This window comes from Lampetra fluviatilis, chromosome 47 (assembly GCF_964198595.1).
Source record: "Lampetra fluviatilis chromosome 47, kcLamFluv1.1, whole genome shotgun sequence".
NCBI lineage: Eukaryota > Metazoa > Chordata > Hyperoartia > Petromyzontiformes > Petromyzontidae > Lampetra > Lampetra fluviatilis.
In genome coordinates, this window is record NC_136321.1 from 9,899,870 (window position 1) to 9,924,952 (window position 25,083).

At 49.1% G+C, this 25,083-nt stretch overlaps 1 protein-coding gene across 3 annotated transcripts in view; it reads right to left on the reverse strand.

The window, feature by feature from the left end:
• Positions 1-25,083, reverse strand: part of LOC144947950 (ribosomal protein S6 kinase alpha-3) — a 64,738-nt gene that overhangs the window by 34,513 nt on the left and 5,142 nt on the right. For 2 of the 3 annotated variants that reach the window (XM_078877382.1, XM_078877381.1), the window contains exon 2: positions 16,153-16,206. In XM_078877382.1, the coding sequence (XP_078733508.1) occupies positions 16,153-16,206 (54 nt within the window). Of the gene's footprint in view, positions 1-2,089; positions 2,365-16,152; positions 16,207-25,083 lie in introns of those variants that run through there. The other variant, XM_078877383.1, reaches the window with a different exon arrangement.

Sequence of the window (25,083 nt, forward strand, 5' to 3'; positions counted from 1 at the left end):
CACGCACGTGTAAACAAAGCCAAACAAACTAATCCATGCGACCACCAATGTGTTGCGACACACCATCGCTTCCACGACGCAAATGCTCACGCGCGCCAATGCCCCCACGGATTTCTAAACCTCTGTATCCGCAGAGCCCTCTACTGTACACAAATCAGCGTTTCCCCGCCGATCGCAGCGGCGCACAGCAGCTACTTATCTGCTTTAGCTACTGCCCCCAAAACCCCAGGGCCGCGGCAGGGATGGCCCGGGCAGCGTTACTGCTACGCCCATCAAACATTAAACGAGCCGAGCCACTGCTATTATGGCCCGGCGGTCGATCAACGCGCAGCGAGGACTACCGCAGCAGCTCATCGATTCGGACGCCGCAGCGGCCTCTGGGTAGCGGGTAGTGTGGCCGGAGTGGACGGGTAGGTTTGTGGGGAGGTGGTGATTAGATATGCAGATGGATGAGCAGGCCGATTTAGGCTCGTGGTTGGGTGGATGGGTACGAAGTTATGTGGCTCGGTAGTTGGGTGGGTGAGTTGGTATGCAGGTAGGTTGGTAGGTAGTTGATTAGGTCTGTAGGTAGGTGTCGGGTTGGTGAGTATATATACAAGGAGGTAAGACATTAAGTGGGTAAGCACGTTTTTAGGTAAGTGGTGCATAGATAATTTGGTGGGTGATTAGGGATGCAGTTATGTGTTTGGGTAGGGAGGTAGTTGGGTGGGTGAGTAGGAATGCAGGTGGGTGGATAATTCAGGTATGCAGTTAGGTAAGTGGGGAGGGAGGTAAAGGAGTGGATGAGTGTGTGAGGAGGTATGCAGTGAGGTGTGTACATAGGTCGGGAGGTAGTTGGGTGCGTGCGCAGGTATTAAGGTGAGTAGGGAGGTAATTGAGTAGATCAATATCAAACCGGCAAACATCAACATCAGAAAAATCACACAATATCGATGCTTTCATTGATAATTAAATAACTACTTTAAATAAAAAAAAGCATTCCTTTGTCAAACTACTGCTGCATAAAGGCCTCCCCACGCCGTGCCCATCATGGGAGTTTGTTTGGCCATACTTCACCAGACCGGTGAGTGCGGTCTGATGAAGGGCGGTCGCAGACCCGGTCCAGACACGGATCAGCCCCGAGGTTGCGACACGGCCGGAAACCCGTTGGGGCTCATCGCGGCGTGGCGTGGAGCGACGGTGCACGGGCGGTCAGCACGCCGCGCGCTGTGAACCCGCGATCCAATTCCGGGCCACAGCCTCCGTTCAGTGGTGAGAGAAACCCGAACGGGTCGCGAGCCCAAGCCACCCCGCACCCCCTGACTTTGGTGACCTGCAACTGGCCAGCGTGGTGAAGTATGCTCAAACAAGTGTCCAGACTGACGACACGGCATAGGCTAGGCCTTCATCCAGCAGTGGACTGACAAAAGAAACAACCGATTACCAATATTACAATAGAAACCAAACAACAAGTTCGTAGCGAACCTATTGCTTTTAAGTTTGCTAACTTCATACAATGGATCACAAATCCGACCGTCACACATCCACCCTGACCGATAAACTGCCCACACACGGCGCAGGCATTGTTATCTGCGCATGCCGCGACTGTCATTGCCTGTAAATGTTCGCACATCTGACCTTTTAATATCACCGATAACGTAAGTCCCCATCGAGTCGCACATGCGACGTTGGAATGGCAGTCGTCGTTAAATCCCAAACATAGGGATTACAAACAAATCAAACCGACACTCCAACCGGCAGAGCCTCTTGTCAGAACACTTCACTCACAATCGATTACGAGTGCCACCACCACCATCACCATCGTCATCATCACTCCACGGTCGATAAAATAGAATACAACTACTTAGCGCGCAATCAACAGCCGTCGTCCTATATTTATCACGCGCCCCCCCCCCCTTCACGGCAACGTGGACTTTACGTGGCCCAACGAGACACAATCACACCGCTCTAAGCCTCGTTTTTGAGAGGCAAAACTTTTGACTTAACCGGCACAGCCCACGAGGAGCATTTAAAAATAACCAAGCCGTGAGTCGGCGCGACCACAACGCCACGAGGCAAGTAAAGCCGCATCCTCCGCCTCGGTACTCACCATGCTTTTTTGCACCGCCGATCTTAACAGTTGTGACATCCTGTATTAATACACCGGTCGCGCGCAGCCGGGCAGCCTCCTGCGCTGCCCAACCAAACTCGATCAATGTCGCCCCCAAAAACAAAAAAATAATTTAAAGTCACCCACGTGCCGTGGACACGCCAACAAACGGCCAGACTTCTTGAAAGCGGAGGAGCGGAGCAGACCTCGCGTAAGCCGCCTGGGATTATTGATATCGGGCCCGTCGATAAGGCCCCGTCGTGTTGCTCGGTTGAAACGGGGGTTTTAAACCGCACGCACAGCGACGGCGGGCAGGCGGGGGGGGAGCTGGCAGGATCTGCGCGCGTCTCGCGTGTGCGTGCGCACTATAAGCCTGGCACGCTCTCGCACGCTCTCGCTAATTCACGCACTTCCGCTTCGGCGTAAACCCACAAAACGTTAACCCCTCCTTTGCCGCGAACAGTCGCGGGGAATTTGCGTATCCTCCGATGCACTTTTAAAAGTTTTTTGTTTGTTTCTGCTCGCGCTGCTCTTTTGCACTGCGGTGTGTCAACCACTTTCCCCCCCCACCATGCCCCCCACCATGCCCCCCCCATAATTTGTTCTTCCCCCCCTGTTGTGTGAATGGAAGAACGGCCCAAGCCTGCGTGATATCTCAGCGAGACCTCTGTAAGGAAGGACGCACGCCGAGCTGTAACACCGGGCCATGTGCTCATTGTAGCAGTGTCCTGCGTCGGTGGAATAACTGAATCAAGATAAATACAACACGTAGTAGGCTTTCGTGGCCAATATCATCCACAACACAGGTTTTTTGGGTTAGATCGCGTGAATATAAATGCATCGTTAAACCCGCCACAGCCAATTAGTAAGGTTTGTCCCGTGAACAGAACATGCAAATTCGTTACGAGTACAGCGCACCGGTTGTGTGTTGGACATCAAATCCACAATCTGTGTCGGGTGGTGGCGGGTTTAACGACACATTTATATTTACGCAATCTAACCCAAAAAAAGTCTATTAAAGAAAATTATTTTCAAGTAGACAATCTTGTTGCTGCCGTGGTGTAACGGTACATCTCTCCTCATCACCAACATCATTACAGCAGAAAGCCGTTGAATAGTCCGACGTTTCAGGTGATGCCCCTTCTTCAGGGCACAGAGGAGGGCAAAGAGAGAGAATGACTTCCATGTGTTGAGGCTCCATTTTTAGAATGCAGACACTGTACTGGGACATCTGGATCAAATTGACAAATCAGTTTCAGATATTGATTAGCAGACTAACTTTTGTAAAAACGATTCGAGGAAAAACTGTTGGTGTCAGCTCTCTCCAAGCGTGTCAAGTGTGACGTGCGATCTCCGACTATCAGTATTGCCCGCCCTCTGATACTCCCCCTGAAGAAGGGCCATTGCCTGAAACATCAGCCTGTTACGTACTTTACCGCTGTAAATCAGAGTTAATGATGGATGAGTTAATGACAAAGGTCATTAACTTCACGTCATCAAGTTAAGATAATAACGTTTAAATGTCATTACACGAGTGTCATCAAGTTCAGCTAATTATTAAGTTAATGGGGAACGTATTTGGCCACTAACAGGCTGATGTTTTGGGCCACTGGACCTTCTTTGTGACAGATCAAGAGGTTTCGACACTCTGCCTTGATGAGCGTCATTGCCTTGCTGACAGGTACTTTACTTTGCGCTTGCTGGGCGTTGGCGATAAAAACGTTATCACGAATAAAAAAAGAAGCTCTTTAATCACCACCGCAACGTCAAAGCACTCAAATTGTAAATGCTGAGGGTTTGGTTCTCCAACACAGCGGTATGCTGGAATGGTAACTAATAGGCACGTTCCACTCACGTCACAGACCTTACCGATTGGATGCGTTGGATGGAGGTGGGTGTACGACACTTCTACATTCATGCGACCTCAACCAAAAAACACGTCATCACGAATAAAAAAGCTTTTGACGTCAGCCAACTCGGCCAGGCTTCTCTTAAGAAGTCTGAAACATTCTTGAGATGCGTCCAGAGCTAACTCGGGAGAAGCAGTGCCTCCAAAATGCTTTGGACAAAGGCGCCGGACTGCCTGGTCCTCTGATGTATTGTGCCACAAGATTGCCCACGATTTGCCGGGACCTCGAGCACGGCAGCAAGGTGGAGATGCCGATGGTGTTCGACGTTGTGGCATCGGTGTGGCGATGGTGTGCGATGGTGTTCAATGCTAATGATGACCGAGTCGAATGTTCCAAGCCATCAAAGCACAAACGATGCCAACGCCACAACTGGGACCCCCCACAACTGGGACCCCCCACAACTGGGACCCCCCACAACCGAGACCCCCACGTGTTAGCCAGACGGTCCTTGTCTGCAACATTGGCAGTTCACCCAGCACCGATTCAAATGACCAGCCCTGCTGATGAGACACTGCGTGTGTCAAAACCGATACAGAGTATTGCTTGCCTTGAAGCTCTGCTGCTTAAAATGAAGTGCTCCCAGAAGGCCATGCGGCCGATGGGTTGTGTAAGAGATATTTGTATTGCTGGTTCGTGCACAGACGGACGTGTGAAGGAGGTGTACTGTCTGCTTGTTTATTTTGTTGACGCTACAGTTGCAGTATTATATAATTTCTCATCTCTCGGCTGTTTAAAATTAAGTGCCTTCTGGCAAGACAGAAAAATTCAACACCAGCTTTTTGCTTGCTACTGTTGAATATTTTATACGTGTGCAAGGGCACACACACATATAACAACCGCCATTTGCCACTAAGTGGCAGTGACGTCACCACAGCGCTTGTGCCAGGCTATGTGCACGTTAAGGCCACATGTAGTGTTGAACGCCCACTGGCAGGAGGTCACGGGGCAGACGCAGGTGCCATGGGTCGACTGACTGAGATGACTGGTCGACGCACCACCTGTGCCCCCCCTACTGTGCCAACACACGGACACACTCGCACACTCACAAAACAACAGCAATTACTAACACTGGCCACTAAGTGGTGGTGACGTCACCACGGCACTCGTTCCAGGCTAGGTACACCTTGAGACTAGAGTGCCAAATGCTCACTGCCACACTGAATACAAAGGACACCCTCCCCACATGTAACTGACCACTGAGGCACGTGGAAATTCTACATTACTATGGCAGGGGGGAGGAGGACGGAGAGGAGGGGGGGCAGACTATGCACAGAACAATCACTAGTGGGACCTTCCACAAAGTGGTATATATTTTATCGACCATGAAGGAATGATGATTATGATGATGGGGCCGAAACGACACCCAACTGGGAATTAAACTTTCGACCTTCCCCCAATGTGGGTTGAGTGCTCTGATCAGTGCTGCTGGTTTATTTACGAGTATGATCTAATTTTCTGAAAACCGTATCGGGGGGGGGGGGGGGGGAGAGTTATATGACCATACTTCACCTCAACGTGCTGTGGGGGTGTCTCTTAGCCACACGTAAGTACGTTGTGGGGTACACGCACACCCACGACACACACAGCAGCTGCGTCTCTGGCTCATGGCTCAGGAACCCCGCGACAACGGTTCCGTTTATCCTCTCCGACACGGCCATCATGAGCTTGCCACTCCCCCCCCCCCGTCACTAGACACCAAACCAGCCACCACCGCTGCTTGACCCAAACGCTGGAGCGCCCAATGAGATATTTACGGCACACTTTTAGGTCATTAATTTTTAAAATGTTAAAGTGAAACTCTCCCTTTACAACTCCCACACCCCCATCATCACCCCCCCCATGACTCACTCACTTAAAAATGTAACAACTCGAATAGGCGGGATGGGACGCACCGCAAAACGTGCTTATCTTTCGGGAAAAAAACCCTGAGTTTAATAATGAAAACGTAGGAATGGTGCAAAAGAAGACCGTTTTCTAATCGGTACACATTACCTCTGTTGTGAGCCCAATTGATCATGAAACAGAAACAATGATGGAGAGGGGGGGAAAACATAGAACTCAAGCCGAAAAGCGCGCAAAGAAGCGCGGGCACAGGCACGCTTGGAAGTCGCACCGAGCAACAGAAAGAGGAACACAGGGACCAGAAAACAAACGCTTCTTCCAGTTGAGGACGTCGTATTGCTGGCGAGAAGAAGTGGAGTGGGTGGACTGGGCCAGAGGGCACGTCGCCAGACGGGACGGCGGCGGCTCGCACTAAAGAGGGAACCAAACAGTGGGGGTGGCGGCTGCCGGCGGTGGGAAGTCACCTGAGAGAGAGGGACACGTCCACCGTGGAGACGGAGCGGCAGAATCGGCTCGCGTGTGAGCTGGGATGCATCGCTACGTCACGCGGACTGGGGGCTATGGCGGAAGCGGTTTGGTGAGGCTTTCATCTGGCAGCAGAGAGAGACTGGCCGATGATGATGAATACAATTTGGTCCAAACATTTTTTTAATGCAAATTTTTCATAAAATTTCTCTGCTCTGTTACTCGATTTGGATTTACAAATTGGAACCATCGTAACTTACTTCGAATGCTTGGCAGGACCTTCCCTGAACAAGTAATGAAACTGTGAGGCTTTTCTGGATGAACAGGCTAAATAATAATGATATTCCAGTCTGCACTATGCGTGGTCACCGCTGACATTTATAATTAACGATCCTTGAGCAATTGGCCGAAAAATATTCCCAAGATACCACCCTGGCTGGCAAATCGTAACAATCGCTTTCTTGAATAATTTGTATGTAAGATCGCATGATCACCATTACAGCTTTTTCAACGTGGGAGTAGGTTGCCTGGAAAATACAAATTTTGGGGTAATTTTTTCTACGTCAAATGAAACAGGGGAGAGATTAACTTTTGCTCACATCTGCTGATGCGAGCTGTAATCTCCAGCGAAACTTTAACCAACATCGTACAAGTTGTGCTTGCTCTTCAACGTAACTGGTTTGCCGACAACTTGATTTGAGTGTTTTTTTTATCAGTGGTAGCGGGTTAAAGTTAATAAATTATTGACACAATAGCTGCATCATCTAACCCAATAATAAATCAATGATAAATCAGATGAAACTACAGAATGAAAAGTAACAGGATTTCACGAGTATAAAAGTCGGTAAGCTAAGCTTTCTGCCTGTGATGATGGACACTACTCAAAGTGGCTCATGGCAGACACTGCTAGTGTTGGACCTTGCTCACGGTGGACACCGCCCATGGTGACACTGGCCATGGTGAATAATAGTTGCCGCGTCCACCCCCAGGCAGTACCTACCCCGTGGTGAACCCCGCTGGCTCCCGCGCCCGGCGCCGAGTAAACACGACCTTTCATCTCCTCTCCCATCGGCGTCACACAGAGCCGCGACCGCCGCCGCCGCCTCCGCTGCTGCTGCTGCTGCTATTGCTGCCCCAGAATTTTACGACTCACGGTGTGGTCAATTTTTATTTATCGCGAGACGGGGGCGGGGGGAATTCCTAACCTACACATTACTCCAAACGACTTTCGGGTAAATTACGTTAAAATGCGTACGTTTTACCACGAGACTGTGACGCGGTGAAAATGCACTTGAGCAGTGTGTGTCGTAGTGTGTGTGTGACCAGGAGGGGAGCGGTGGTGTAGCGGTTAGCGCGCTGCGCTATGAACCCGGCGATCCGGGTTCGAGTTCCACTCACGGCCAACACCAGTGACGATTATCTGAACCGGTCCCGGGCCTCCCCTAGGTCGACTCAGCCTCAAATCAGTACCTGGTGCGGTGTGTAAACATCAGCACTGGGGAGACAAAGGCGGCTAGGTTTCACGTGTGCTGTTCCGGTCTTCATAGGGTGATCACTATAGCACTTTCTCCAACCCTCTGTAAAGGCGATACGGGGAATCTTTAGTCTTTGTTTTGTGTCGGTGTGTGTGTCAAAGTACGTGGGGGAGTGGTAGCGTAGTGTGTATGTGACCAGGAGGGGAGTGGTAGCGTAGTGTGTGTGTGACCAGGAGGGGAGTGGTAGCGTAGTGGTTATTGCACCGCACTACGTACCCGGCTACCCGAGTTCCAAACCCGCTCGCTGCCACAATCACCACCACCGTCACTACCACCATCCTCATCAACATCACAAACCAGTGCTACAACTATCACCACCATCATTCATGCAGTGCCAATAAAATGAGCATCACTCTGGCAGAAGCTGGCTGCCCTATAAGCAGACGGACTCCTGCCATGACAATGTGGAGGTTGCCATTAAATGAAGAAATGTGATGCCACGCCATGCCCAACCTTTGAGTCGGGAGTCACCAAGCCACTGCCATCACAATCACTTTTGAACGTTTGTTGAACGATGAAAAAAAAACAAAAGAACTAAACAAGAACAGGCATTTCCGGAGTTAGAGGAAAAGTGTCCGGGTTGCATCAAGGCGGCGGAGGGCGGAAGGAAGGCACGGGCCAGGCGCAGGTGCTTATCAGTGCCGAGGGGGAACCCGCACACGCACAAACACGCGAATGCAAGCACACGTGTGCATGTAAAAAGATGAATATCTTCCGTATAGCCTTTAACAGACTGTTGGGGTTCATAAAACTGAAATGTAATGAAAAAAACAAAAAAATGTAAGACTGCATCGAATTTATTTCATCGAAATGTCTCTATGTAAACCACTTTGATCGTAGCGTCGTGAGAGCTGTTTGAGTTATCTATCAGGAAGAAAGTAAACGAAATTTTTCAATCAAAATTCTCAACTAAATTTTTTTCCTCAGCTGAGACAAAGTGACTTATGCTTGTTACAAATGTGCAATTGCCGTGGGAATGCTTTCATTATTATTATAAGCCTCGACTTACTGGATTCTCTGTATTGACGTGAATACAAAAAAAATAACGATTTATAAACTAGAAGGACAGGGTCTTTGTTCGCTAATTTTCAAATCTTCGCATAAAATGTGAGCCGTAGGTCGCTTTTACCAGAATGAATTTGACCTCGGTTACTATAACTTCCTGCATTCTGAATTGATGTGAATTTGAAAAAAGTTACGATTTGTTATTGATGTAAGGGGAGAGGTCAGTGTTCACTAATGTTCACAAGTTGTCACTATAATTGCGAGCAAAAGTCGTAAAAGTGAAACTGCACCGAGTTCAAATTAAAAAGTGATTTCACTTCTTTATTTCAATGTCCAAAAAAAAGTATTGTCACACACAAATTAACTGAATAGATGATTTATTATTAGTATTCTGTAATGGCGTGCAAAAAGAAAAGATAAAATCCGAAACGGGGGCACACTTGGCTTTCATCAAAAGCGGCGCTGGTAGAATTTTGGATAAAATGTATTATTCTTGTGACTAATAATTAGTTACAATTTTAATATAAGCCTTTCATGAAAAACATATCTATTTTCATTGCATCAAAATCCACGTTGCCTACCCAGCGTTACATACAGCGTACAGTGTCAGGCGTCAGGCACAGATCACCACAACTACATGTATAACGGGGACCGCCAGGACATCCTTACAAACCTGCGCAGCCCATCTTGTGGACCAGGTGGCTTGCAATGATGTCACATAGGGCAGTCCGCACAGAAACGGCAACCTCCATCAGCAGTTCACTTGAGAGGTCATCTCCATCTGGCGCTTTAACCTAGTTTCAACCTCTGGATCGCGCTTCCTCAACAGATGGCACACGCCAGACAACCACTCACAGGGAGTGGCTACTTCCTCCAAAATGTGAGGCACGGCAGCTCCAGCAGGTCACCCCCAACCTTGCCCAATATCATTTGAGTTGAGGGGTTTCCCCTCCCCCCAAACCCTCCCAAAAATTATCAGTAAAACCTGGAAACCTGTGCATGGGGGTCGGATCACTGTTTGTTCCCTGAAGGAAGACGATAAGTGTGGTGCTGCAGGTTACTTTTTTTTTCTTAAAGAGCGACTTGTGAGCATGAGCTACTGAGGCAGTTTCCATCTCCTCAGCAACCCGTGACCACCACTGATCCTTGCATCACCGTACGGCTTTCTGAAGCTCCGATCGAAGGGTGCGGTAAACCTCCTCATGTTTCAACAAAGGGTGCTGTCGACGGCGGGAGTGGGCCTGCCGCTTTATCTCAAGCCCCCTCCGTCGGCCAGGGTCTCTGAGGAGGTCTGGACTGCGTAACTAATGTGGCAGCCGTATGAGCCAGTGCGGAGCCACACCTATTTCCCTTCGGGGATGATGCCAACCCCAGCTGCAAGTGATGGAACTTTTTTCTTGCAGCCTTCACCAGCTAGCTGAGACCAAGCAATTGTGGGTTTCACTGGGGACCCGAGGCGGGACGCCGCCACCACTTCAGTGGAAGTGTGGAGGGGACGCATCTTACAGATGACAAGCCAAAGATCAGTGGGTAGATCAGCTCCGTGGCAGGTCCTGGTGTCAACGTCAAAGGCCCGCATCCACTCTTCTGTCACCATATAGTCCAGCAGTTGTTTCTGCTGGAACCCGGCACGGATCCATGAGTTCACTGTTATTACAATGTGTGGATTCGCTGATGCTGGAACAGCGTGTTGGTGATAACAGGCTCATGGGCTGCACGGAATTCTAGCAGCCTCATACCGCTGTTATTGAGCACGCACGCACGCACACGTGCCAGCCGCAGGGCCAAAGTTTAACCCGTACCAGTCGCCATGGAACATACCAGAGTACAGCTCCCCTATCCTCACCTCCACATCTTCTCTTACTTTCCTATGCGTTCCCTCACCTCCACTCGTCTTCACTCACCTACCCCTCAAGCTCACCAACCTTCCCAACACATCTGGACTCACCCTCAGCGAACACATTATCACTTACCTCGTCTCAAACTCCCTCATTTCCCCCCATCTCCACTTACCTTCGCTCACCCCTCTGATTCTTTAACAACGCTCACCTACAACCTTCACTCACCTCCCCTCATCTTAATTCACCTCACCTCCCCTCGCTTCCCCTCCACTCATTCTCACCCCCCCCTCATCACACCTTCACCCACCTAACTCCCCGACACATCCCCTCACCTGACCTTATCTCCCGTCGTCCCCACCCTCCCCCATCCCCTTCTATCTCACCACCCTCACCTTCCTTTCACCCCCGATGTTAATAATAATTTGCAGCAGCTCATTCTTCCATTCACTCAAACTCGAGATAAGCACTGACCAATATGGACCTTTGTACAATCACACAAAGCCTTGTGGAGCAGCAGTGGAATCTGGTGAAACTGAGCGAGAGGGCATTGCACATTCCGCCCATCCGCTGCTAACGAGCAGCTCAAACACACCACACCGGCAAGGCCGGCTAGCACACTTAACCTGCCCCTATCTTTACATTGTCCTCGTGAAAGGCCACACACACACACAGGGAGAACAGCAAATATTACATCATTCCCTTTCACTCATTACCCACTTCAAACAGCAAGAAAACACAACCAAACTTAATTCGCACCCATGTGGCTGTCTAACGCGCAAGTAAACTCGACTGGCCGCCACCACAGGAACGTGGAATTTCCGCCGCCGCGGTTTCAGCTTCACCGACGGGGGACGAGCGCCGTCCATGCTCGTTCGAGCGGAGGTGGTTCGCCTTGACACTGCGTAGTAATCACGACTCGAGTAGCTCGGAGAACCACCCCTCGAATACACAGACGAGTCATCGTCGTCATCATCGTCGTCGTCATCGTCGTCGTCATGAGTCAATCTGCCGCTGGATGTAGGCATCCCGAAGCTGCCGCCCACCCAGCATGGCGCTGCGAATGTTAAAGTCCACCCAGCATGGCGCTGCGAATGTTAAAGTCCACCCAGCATGGCGCTGCGAATGTTAAAGTCCACCCAGCATGGCGCTGCGAATGTTAAAGTCCACCCAGCACCTACGTGCGAGCTGATTTCATCGCTCCATCTCCTTGGTACACGTTCCACGCCTCGGCTGCAACTCCATTAATTATCAATCTTGACCCGTCGTGCATCAGCCCCTCAAGGCGTGACGTGTCCTGCCCGAACCCACAAGCATCACTCGAGTTTGGATGACGTCATTACCCTGCCGCAAATTCTCTTATCCGCGCGTCGCTCTTTGGCGTCTCTCGACGTAGCTCCAAACCGTGCATATCTCCACGCTTCCTTGCCGCATGATTTTTACATTCGACGTTATTTTTCGTTAATGATCCAAGCCGTAAGAACGGTACGTCACACAGCAGGCAGCGCGCGCTTTAAAACAGCAGACGTAAAACAAAATTGCAGCGTCTGCGGCTCCACTTAGCATCGATTTTTCTTTCTGCCCCCCCCCATCCCCCCCAAATCTGATGCCAACAAGAGAGTGCAGGCCAAACCAAAACACCCAGGCATGCACCTCTGCATTGTCCGTGTTATTGGAATGCATTGACAGTGGGTTTATTAATTATTTAACAGGCCACGTGTCCCTGACGAGCGCCGTTATCTCGGGACAATGCGGCGCTCTTGGTCAGGTGCCCTCTAACCAAGGACATTCCCAGTTATAATAAGAATAATAAGAAACGGATTTTATTTACCCGTTTGACCGCCGTCCCTAAGAATTCAACCTAAAGCCTCAGCGTGGACTGAAGATCCAACGCTCGTCGATTCGAAATCGTCACTCGATCGCCGCTCGCCGGCAGCCAGTCACCCCCTTGTCACTCTTCTATCGCTACTACCACGGTTACCGTTCCCGTGAATGTCACCCATCGATCCCTCCACCCGTGGTCGAGTGCTCGTGGTCAACCAGACACCGACTGCTTCATCTCATCTGCCCCACCTCTGTCCACCCAGCGGTGTAAATGGGTTTCACCAGTTAATCGATCGACAGCTCGCGTGCGGTGGGATAAAGTCCCGGCAGCATGGAAGAGGAGGCCAAAATACCCCCTTATTGACCCTCTCTGGAGCCTTCTACAGTAGAGGCACTACCAGCAACAGTGGTGTGAGTAAGCAGTTTCAGGGCTGCGCCTTTACCCGTAAACAGACTAGCAGGAACGAAACAAGGTGTCGAGATTCTTAAATCTCCCCACTTCCGGAAATTCAATATTCCCATTGAAAGGACCAGTCCCTGCCCATAGGATGCCCACTGTTATCTTCTCATACAAAGTGGTACTTATCTATCCACCACAAAGGGATGGTGGTGGTGGCGATGATGATGATGACGATGGGCCGAGTCGACCTCCGAGTGGGATGTGACCCCGCGACCTTTCGATTTCGAGTCGACAGCCGCGACCACCGAAACGGCACGGACTGATTAAATATGTTCACATCTATCACTCCCACGATGGCATTATTAATGTTTAATGCCAAGCCATACATCACGCTAAGCGGCAAGTGCTGCTCCCCCCTTTGCCAATGTTTGATTCAAATGAAGTCGGTCGGTTTGAGGAAGCCGCTTGTGAAAAACGACTGCAATTACCCCGGGCGAGTTGCTGCTACATTCAATAGAGTTGTGCTATCCGTGTGAATTATGCATAAGCGATAAGGCTGCTTTTACAATCACGCACGGAGAAATATGATATCCTGAAGCAGAGCAGCTCGAAGCGTGAACGACTCTTAAGACATGTAACAATCTAAAGATTAAAATCAATGCTCGTGCTCAGGACACAGGCGTTGAAGTGCGTATGCGAAAATCAATTATTTATCATTTCTGCAAATGAAGTGCTAAATGTTTGCCTTGGACAAAATGGAGGAAGAGGTGGGCCGACTGGATCCGGAGATCAGAGAGCTGAAGCCGCGTTCCGACCCAGGTGCGAGCGCCACTGCCTGCATCCGATTACAACTGGGCTCTCAATGGGGCTGAGTTAATGGTCTCAAGCACCGGTCAACAATGACTGCATAAATAAATAATAACAAAAAACTCCTGCACAAATTGCACTGAATTTGGATAAACTTCGGCTTTGAGAATTACAAATATTAAACATAAACACTGTGGAATAATTGCACGAGTGTTACTTTTTAATGTATTTTAGACATTTCCTTTTGTTGTTATCAAAATGGGACAAACAAGAAAGTCAAGGTGTCACCTCCCTGCTCAAACATGGCAGTCCTGAGCCAGTGGTGGACATTCTCAGCTCATCGTGGAAATTCCACATTCCTATGCTGGGGGCAAGTCTACTCACAGGACAACCCACTGCCTAATTCATAGGGATGATAAATGATTATGATAATAATTGCACAGTCACTGGTTACCAGGTTGAGATCATCTAAGTCACTGACAACACTTGAGAAGCTGGTTTAATTACACGCAGATGACACCTGGACTCGAACTCAGCTTTTCAACAGGGTCAGTCCAATGACTGACATGTCATCATGAACTTTCTAAGCGAAAGAGACAGAGACCCAGCCCAATGGCTCAGGCTAAGGATCTCAGCGATGGCTGGCTCAGTGCGTCTGCCAAGGCCATTATGAACCCACTGACACACAGTCCCAAGGCTTAACCCAGAATCTCAGATGTGCCAGTCCAATGTCTCTGATATGACCATTCTAAATTTACTGAGCTATCTTGCCTCAACTGCTGACACTCACCTGCAATAAAATAGATCAAATATTACGTTTTTAATAACAAGTGTCCGTTCTCGGGAGTCCGGGATTCACGATATCCAGGTGCATGTCTCATCAGATCGCCAACAAGCGCGAGTTAATGTTTCAAAGCCTAAACATCTTCAGAGGGTGACAGGCATCCCCGTAGATTGATTCGAAACAACTCGCACAATGTCAGTGTCTTGGGTCACAGGGAAACACAGAAACTGGCAGAGCATCTGTTCGAAGAGGCAGTTAAAACACAACCGCAAACTACTTTTACAAAATACACACACGCACAAAAGGCAAAGATCGCCCGTTCAGGCAGGAACTGTTAAGCAAGCACCTATTAAGGATGATACACCACACATGCCAGGCGCCTATATCGTTAATGTACCATGTGTTAAGGCTGAGCTGACATAGGGGAGGCCCAGAACAGGTTCAGATGCCACTTGCACTTAATGAACATCAGAAATGCAGAGACAAAGGTGGCTGAGCGTGGGGCTGCCCACACCACGACCTCAACTGCGATGCCAGCCTTAATAACGGCACTTACCACAATGAAACCCTTGCATTTGTGTGAATTAAAGGCCTGATGGGACCGTAGCGGCAAGTGCTGTACTTCTGTCGAACACAAAGCGAAAGACATCCACGTGTAGCCTTGACAGGCTGTTGGGGGCAAGTGCTGTTCGCGAGCACCTATGAAGGTTGGCAAAGCACACGAGGGGGTGGGTGGCCAACACCATGCCTGGCTACCACTTTTGTCTCCCCAGTGCTGATGTTTAGACTCAGCACCAGATACTAAACTTGAGGGTGTTTCGATTTACGCAAAGGCCGAGGACTGGTTCAGAGAATTGTCACTGGTGTTGGCCGCGAGCGGGAATCATGCTTAGGTGGCCGGGTTCGTGGCGCGGCACGCTAACGAGGCTCGCAAACACAACGCTGCTGCTCTCCGACAGTCCGGTGAGTGTGCCACAAAGGTTATTCACTCATTACATTCGAAGTGGCGAGGAGAGATGGCAGTACAGTCAACGGGTTGTGAACGTGTACTTCATATGTGCGGGTCGTCTGTGGGCAACTCTGCTTTCATCCCAAATGCAAAACATTAAAAATTAAGTTTAGCAAATAGCTGGGTGGAAGTGTTTTGAGCTTTTTTTCCCATTATCCTCGTGGGATTTGTGGGCTCTCCAGTTTCCTGCGTTATGTAAAGCGCTCCCAGAAAAAGTAACTTTTCCCAAGCCTCCTCGTGCAGGACCCTCCTGACAACAGAGTTGAGACTCGGCGAGACCTTCCTGGGTAAACGTACAACAAAGTGTGTGCCAGTGGTGGCAATACCACATTGGTATGACAGGGGCAAATCCATTCACAACACCACCACAGCTGATTCCCCCCCCGAAAGCAGTGATTATATTATCTACCCAGGGAAAAAAAATTATGGACTGGATATAGATAATATAATCTTCTCAAATAATCTATTGCTCTTCTGACATCTTTTGGTAACCTTTGAAAACCAAACCTACAACACCTGGTATTCCCAGGCAGTGTTCCAACCAGGTACTATCCAAGCTCTATCCAGCTTAGTATCCGAGATCTGTCAAGATGAGGGGGGCCATGAGAACAACGCAAATACATGGAGTAAAAAAAAACACTCACCTGATTGAGCTGCATATCATCTCCCATTGGGTCGTCAGAAACCACGTTTCCATTCTAGACAGCAAGCACACACAGGGAAGTCACAATCTTTGGTGAGCAGAAGACAGCGTAAATAAATAAAAAACTATCAGGTTAGATTCTTTCGTTATGAGCAAAATATCAATTCCCGGCAGAGCAGCTTGGGACATAAATCCACTTTGCGTTAATGCAAAACGGCAATCTCCCGACTCCTGCCTACAAGCCCGTGTTGCAACTGTACATGTCGATGCAGAGCCCCTTTGTCAATCCCCTGCTGGATGAGGGCCTGCCCACACCTCGTGGGCCGTGGAGGCTACGTGGCCGTGCTTTGCGCACCCTTGCCAGAGTGGGCCGGCGAAGCCGCCGCACAAGATTGGTTCAGATATCACCCGCCGTGGCCGGCTGCGAGAACACGAGAGGGAAGCATTGGCTAGAACCACGTCTGGCCACCTTTGTCTCCCCAGTGGCGATGTTTACACACCGCACCCAAGTGCTCATTTAAGGCCGAGTCGAGCTTGAGGCGGCCTAGGACCGGTTCAGACATTCGTCTCCGATGTTGGCCGTGAGCAGGAAATCGAACTTGGATCGCCGGGTTCACAGCGCAGCGTGGGAACCACCACCACTCTACTAACATACACTCACCCATACTCGCACATATACAGCATACCCATACAGCAGCAGCGAAAGAGTTGCATTGTAATGCTTAATGTTGTGTTGTTCCACTGCTGGCTTGCCATGCACTACCGCTCCCCACATTATTATTTGCCACTGACGTTGGCCGTGAATGCAACAGGTAGCCGGGATTATTATTCGCAGTGTGTGAACCACTGCAAAACCGCTGCCCTCACGCATCATTCTGTAAGCGATAATAAATTGGCAACGTATATGTTTGGTAAAAAAAATTCAATTTTCAATTTAAAACGATTTAACGACCGATTTAATCTAAAAAGTTTGTTCTCTCTCTCGAGTGGTCTCGGCAACAATCGGCAACACCTGGACAAAAAAACTCACAACTTAAAATAGAATTTCCACTTAGTTCAGCTCATATGGGCCTTGAACGTAAAAAAATAAAAATGTCAGTATGACTGACATACGATAAACACTCTTGGCAGAGGACATTAAAGTGAGGATGAGTGGCTTGTGAAAGGCCAACAGAAGTAGCTCTGTGACGTCATCTCCCACGAGCTGTTTCCCCGACGCGAAAAGAATAATGGTTTATAGAGCACATTTGGTGTTTGTGCTCTTCTTATGACGCAAGGACTATCGCCAAGGAAGGCGCTGCTGTGTTCGCAGGCGCAGCCTGCAGCGGCTTCACAGCGGGGAGCGACGTTTAAACGTGTAAATCCCGAGTCGTCTGCCCTGCGATTTTCCGAACTTGACACGTGTGGACCGTACGACTCCACCACGCAGTGGCTTTGTCTCCTTTTGAATGATGTCAGGGGACCTTCAACGTCCCCTGCAAAGAAGAATAAACCCGCAAGGAATAGCCAGGGCGGGATTCGAACCGCAAACCTCTGCGCCAAGCGGTGAACGCGCTACTGCTGGGCCAGGCTGCCGCTCAAATGTAATAATACTCTGGAAGGAGATTTCCACATCTCGAAAAATGTGAGACTGAGAGCAGAGCTGGGTGAATATTGTCAGGGAAAAAAAGATATAATGTTATAACGATTCTGTTTGAATAACTGTAGCGTACATTGGATATTTCACGAGCACGGGGAAAGACGTCTTCCAGCAGCAGAGTGACAAAAGCACATGGTAAACACTTGCAAAGCCAGACGTCTTCGAAGAGGTGGGAGTACCGACACTTTACTCCACCGTACGCCACCTGTTGATCGACCAACTGTGGTGGAAACCATTTACACCGATGCTGGATGGACAGGGGCGGGGGAAGGAAAGATTAAGGAAACGCGCACTCAGAGATGGAACTGAACCGGAGATCTCTGGATCGCAAGTTCAGGGTGCCGACATTAAACCCAATGACAAAGATCCCCCGCAGAGAGCCTTAATGGGCTTTTCGGGCAAGCGCTGTTGGCGAGAAGCCCCTATGAGGGCTGGCACGGCATACGACGGGGTGGGGTGGCCATCACCACGCCCGGCAGCCACACGTGTATACACACGCCACACATGTACGCATACGCAAGACAAAGATCTCCCGTATAGCCTGAACAGAATGTTGGGGCAAGTGCTGTCAGCGAGCACCTATGAAGACCGGCACAGCACACGAGGGGTAGGTGGCCAGCACCACGTCCGACCGCCTTTCGTCTCCCCAGTGGTGGTGTTTTTTTACACACCGCATCAGGTACTCATTTGAGGCTAAGTCGACCAAGGGGAGGCCCAGGACCGGTTCAGATCGTCACTGTTATTGGTCGTGAGTGGGTCACCGGGTTCGTTCGGTGCCACCAGGTTGGTATGAACCCGCTCACGAGTGCTACGAACCCGGGTCACCGGATTCGTAGCGAGACGCGCTAACTGCTCCGCCACAGCTCCCCATACACACACGTGGACACACACACACTACTCAAAAAGAGATCTTTGTAAATGTAATCTTGATGCTGTTCTTCGTTTAATTAACGGGCTTTGAATCACACTTTCCAGGTAAGTTATAGAGCGAGGGAATCCCTAATGAATTTATAATCAATATGGTCCCTGCAGAAAAAAAATCTATCTCAAAATCAATCACACAATTTAAACACACGGCCCGCATACATCAAAAGCGTGAGACTGACCCAAACCTACGCAACCCTGAAGACTCTCAAAAAGCAATATGGTATAGATATTTTAACTCTCCACGTTTCGTTTCCACTTTCACTTTCTACTAAAGTCAAAGCACCATCCCAGCTCAAAAGGCAATGGGCTGATGCTAATGTCTCTTGGTGGAAATTCCACATTCCCATGGTGGTGGACTCAATCTATCCAAACTACAAGCATGCTTAACTTCCTACAAACTGGTACGAATTTTACTGGCCCCTTAACTACAAAGGCCTGGGGGAATGATCATGATGGTGCAGCTCCTGATAATGTGTTAATTCGGATGATGATAATGATCCTGAAGATACTAACAATGGTGATGCTGTTGAGTGGAGCTTCTCATGATGATGCCGATGATGAGTATTAAGATCATGAAGGCGATGATAATGATCTCAAGATAATGATGATGATCATGATAAGTAGTGATGCAGATGATGAAGCTGATCATGGTGATAGTGATGTTGAGATGGCGATTAGGCTGTTGATGACTGAAACATCATCCAATAGGTCAAGCCAGCTGTTCAATTATCTCCCTAAAATACATATGGAATTATTTTAAACATTAAATATGCAACTCGCAGCATGGAAAACATGTGCAAAATAAGCAATTCAGGCACAAATATAGAAAACAAAGTTACAGATCCCCTGTATAGCCTTTAACAGGCTGATGGAACAAGTGCTGTTAGCGAGCACCTATCCAAGCCAACACTGCACACGAAGGGGTGGATGGCCAACACCACGCCCGGCCACCTTTGTCTCCCCAGTGCTGATATTTACACACCGCACCAGGTCATAATTTAAGGCCGAGTCGACCGAGGGAAGGCCTAGGACCAGTTAAGATTATTCACCACTTTTATTGGTCGCGAGCAAGAATCGTTGATGATGATGGTGGCGGCAGTGGTGGTGCTGATGATGGTATTCGTTACTGATGTTGGCCGTGAGCGGGAATCCAACTTGGGTTGCTGGGGTCGAAGCGCAGTGTGCATACACCACCGAGCCGGCCGCTCGCCGAAACACCAACGTGATGTCAGGCACAATATTCACACCGGATGTTGCCCATCAAAACAAAAAAGTCTGAGCCCGAGTGAGAGTGTTGTGAAATTAATAATGAAGTTTTAGAAAGGGAAATGCAGGTGAACCGGTTGTTTGACGTATACAGCACGACTGGAGACGGGACAGTAGGCACACACACTCTCTCTTGCCACGCTAAAACACAAAGCTATATATCGCTTTACACGCTACATCGTGCAATGCGCCGTCAAGCGGGACGCCCCTTTGAGGCCCAAGTAACATAGGCTGTGGTCGACAACACTTGCCTGGCCGTCTTTGTCTCTACCCCCTCCCACCAAACGGTGCTGCTGGCTGAGACCAAGCAATGTCAAACAAAGTTTATTTTTTAAACGGCAAAGTGAGTTAGGTGGGCCTGGTGTCAAGAGGTCGAAGCGATGAGCTGGTAAACCATTGAGTTCCTGGGTTAGAATCCAGGCCAAGGCACCCATGATTAAAACAAGAAATAAACCTCAATACATTAGCCAAAAACACTGTCGTCTTAAAATTTAAAATATATAAACGGTGACGCTGAGGGCCAAATTAATTGTCCACCACTGGCAATGCGGCATCACCAAATAGTTTAGTTGATGGTGATTAGAACGGGCTCCCAACACCAGTGAGTCAATGGTCACCAAAGTAAAACCAATCAGACAAAACGAACTTATGTACTTTATGTGGCTACAAATTCCAGCTCTAAATTATACATATCAGCAACCACGCCTGGCCACCTTTATCTTCCCAACGGTGATGTTCACACACGGCACCGGGTACCCGTTCACGGCTGAGTCCACCTAGGGGAGCTACGATATACCAGAGGCAGAAAACTAGCTGAGGTGGCTGGGCCCATAGCACGGAGTCAGCAGCAAACCGCCACACGTCACCACAACTCCCACACACTCCCACACAAATGCGTACATAGATCCCCGTCATATCCTACAAAAGGCTATTTGGGCGAATTCAAGTCGGCGCACACGTATGCAGGCCAGCACGGCGCACGAGTGACCGGCGTGGCCAGTACCATGCTGAGTTGGCCGCCACTGTGTCCCCGGTGCTGTATCAGATACTCATTTAAGACTGAGTCCACCTAGGGGAGGCCCAGAACCGTGTGCTGGTACCACTTGCCGCACCGACGTAGCCATGTACAGGAAACCAAATGAGGTCTCTGGGCTCATACCACAGTGTGCAAACTGCAAACCACTGCCCCACCACTCATCCCACACACGACAAAGACAAAGATCCCCTGCAAAGGCTACATAAGCTGCTGGGGCAAGTACTGTGGAGGGCACCATCGGTACACATATATACACGTGTGCACACAACAACAGCAGCCGCCATTCGCCACTAAGTGGTGGCGATGTTACCACAACGCTTGCGCCAGGCCAGGTCCAAGTGAAGTGTTGAAGGCTCGGTCAAAGGAGGTTATGGGACAGACCCAAGTGCCACCGGTTGACTGTCTGAGATGACTGGCAGATGCAAAACCTGTGCACCCTGCTGTGCCAACTTGCTGTATCCAAGCTGCTCCGCTCATTGTTGTGAGTGTCCTCCTCTGCCCTCCACTGTTGTGGAAGGGTGCCTGCCTCCAACTGCCCAGTAACGTCTGTCGCGAGCCTCCTCCATAGAGGCCGATCTTGACACCACTGGTTCTAGTCTTCGGGAAGTCCACTCAGCTTCCACATTCTCTTATACCGCATCAGTCCATCTCTTCTCCAGCCCGTGCCACGGCCGTTTAGCCAAACTTTGGCCGCTTGGCCATGCAGTGGCTGGGCATGCAGGCTACAAGACCCAAACAACGCAAACTTTCAAGGATTGCGAGTTCCTCACACAATTCAGCCTGATATTGGATGATACAAAATACCCAGGCAGGTGCTTAGTTTTGGTGAGGCTGATGGTAAGGCCCTAACTACCTCTTAGTGGCAGGCTCCAGGTTCAGCAGCAGAGCCTACAACTCCTTAGAGTGAGCAACAACCGCCAGATCATCAGCATACATAGATAGCATTGTTGGACCAGTAAGGGAGCCATCCCTTAACAAAAACCCGGGCGTCAATCAGCTACCCATTGTACCTGTACTAGATAGTAATTCAACTGGTATAGCCATGGCAGGCTTCTCGAACAATGTGGTGAAAAATTACGTAAAATAATGTGAGGGGCCAGAAATAATTTGACCGCTCTATCATTTGTGACCAGGTCACTTCTGAAAAATAACTAATAGCTCAGTGGGCTTTACCTAGCAAAAAAAAGTTGAGTTTTTATTTACTTATAGTGATTTCCTTACATTTCCTATACTTTGTGGTTTTATTGTCGTAACTTTCTGACCCACCCTACTGGACATCGATGTAAAAGAGCTTCATAGCTCATCAGATTTCTCCAGGATAAATATAGATTCTGCCATCCCTGTCGCACCCCAACATGAACAGGGAATGGCTCCGACTCACAGTCACACAACTTTACCCGGGCGTAAACACCCATCATGATTGTGAGCAGAGTCAGGGACCCCGAAACGTATGAAGAACAACCCAGAGCCCTGGCCCCCCTTATGGTATCATAGGCCTTGACCAGGTTAATAACTCAGAGATGTAGGTCCCTTTGAAATTCCTGAAACCTCTGCTGTAGCAGACAGACACAGAATATGGAATCCATGCAGGACTGCAATGTGCACACTACAGATGCACACACATTACAAACGCACTCACATACAGAGACACTACAAACACACACGCATACAAAGACACACACTACAGATACACACAAGCATAAAAAGACACACACTACAGACGCACGTAAACATACAAATACAAACGTACCGACTGTATGTTTTAGAGTGGGTATATTTTTTACAGGACTGTCAACTGCCAGCACATTGTACCACGGGTGCGAGCAAACTGCCGATTGTGTAACACGCAGGTCACGGTACGCTGCACCGATTTTGGCTTTTCTTCAGACTTTGCTGGGAAATGGGGGGGGGGGTCTTGGAAAGTTCACAACGACAGTGTCTGACGACAATGCCGAAGCGACCTGGGTTGCAATCCGGGTTTTCAGTCACGACACAAAAAGACCGCGGGGACTCCCCTGGTGCGTTCACGGGGGGGGGGGGGGGGCGGTGACACGTGTGAGGTTCGGCACATTGTCAAGACGTTTCGAGCTTGGGGGGAGGGGGGGGGGGCTTTTTTCGGTGATCGGAATTGACATTGAATTTCGAATTTAGTTGCCCGAAGAAGCTCTGGGCATGCTGGAGAGACCATCACAGAGCTACAGAGCTCAACGGCGCCAATCCACGCAGTAAGTGATCAAAATGTTTAGTTTAACAAATTAGGCTATGACCAAATGACCGAAAAGAATGTGCCCAAGCTCATGATATTTCAGAAGCTAAGTAGGGTTGAGCCTGGATAGTGCTTGTATGAGCAACCGCCAGGTGTGGTAGGGCTGCATTGCAGCACTCAAGATAATTGTTGTGCTGTGCTCTGCGCTCTGCTCCAACATCTATCTATGCTTCATGCAGTCAGGGTCCAACTTGGCCAAACTGGACAATAATTCGCACGTTATTTATTTGGGATGTATTGTATATACAGCATTCACCGCTCTATAACGACAGACTTGTGCCCCAGGTCTCTCTTGCAAACGAGTCTTAATCTGGTCATTTGAATTCTCACTTGGTTAAACCAAATAGGTTGAAAAACTTAACCGGCACCGACTGGAACGATGGTAAAACAACAAGCTGCTTCACCAATATTGCATGGATAAGTCCTTTCTCTGGCAATGGATTGATAAATAGCCACACACACATTCAAACCACATGGGAACATATTCATTGTACTTAACATGCGTGCCATGCAAACTCGTACATACTGAGGCAACTCATACACACGGAGGCAACCCTTACACACCAACACAACCCTTACACACCAACACAACCCTTACACACAGAGGCAACTCGTACACACAGAGGCAACTGCAGATTGCACAACGTTGCTGATTAGTAATAATGGATAAGTGGTCTGGCGCAATTGATTTTTATATATTATCATTTACGGGGTTAATCCTTAGTGCATTCACCTGCCCTTTGTACTTTGAATAGTTTACACATTAAACCAGCAGTCGTGCTGTCGAATTACAAAGAAGCAAGCTGCCGTATGTATGCAGACAGGGTGGTAGCTATTGCTGAATTGTTAACGGTGCTCATACTTATTCATTTTGCCCGAATTAGCCAGACTGTGATTCACAAGTGGTTTCTTTCTGGTTAGATCACGTCGGCATAATGTGATTTATTTTGTCAATTTTCGCTTGTTTTTCAACACTCGAGTTTGCTGAAAACCCAAATACATTGCCACATTTTCCCGTGCCATGTCGACTTCAATTGACTGGCTCCGTCGCTGGGTGATGGAGGGGTGGAGTTAAAAGATTGACATTATAACTCCCAAAGTAAAGAATTATTGATCCCAATATTGGTCGTGAAAGCCCACATGGAATTACCCAGGATGCGCCCCTTGGAAGCTAAGCATGTGCCGCTACGTGACAAACAGCCATGCACAATACACGTGCCATAGGCCACCGTGAGACTATGCTGTTGGCAGCAGAGGGCAGAGAAGCAAAATCTGCTGTTGTACTGTACATCTATGCTTGCCGCCCTCACCAAACCACACTGACCATCCTGGTGAACCAAATCACCCGTGACCCACACGGCATGGGGAATCTCTCATCCAGCAGTGGATTAACAGGACGGGGTCCAGTCTCTACGTAGAAACACGGCAATTGATAACATCAAACGAAACGGTCCCCATTTCATCGGCCACAGCGAGAATGACAAATGATGATAGGAAGTTTGCAGGAGTCGTGCTAGTGTTGTGACCGGTGGTCGTGTTTGTGAAGGCAATTCTAGTTTTGGGTGATTGCGGTGACGATAATGATGAAGACGACGGTGGATTGAGTTGAGATGTAGACTTATCACCCTGCCATTACAATATGCACGCTCCGTGCAGTTATCGGTGGCTGCATTCACACGCGAGCCGGGGTGCACGTGCCGCTTGTCTGCGTGACTCACGCCGACTTAAGCTCTCTGCAACAACTCACGCCTCCCACATTCCGTGCTCAGCTCTAATCTTCCGATTTAATTCACACGGC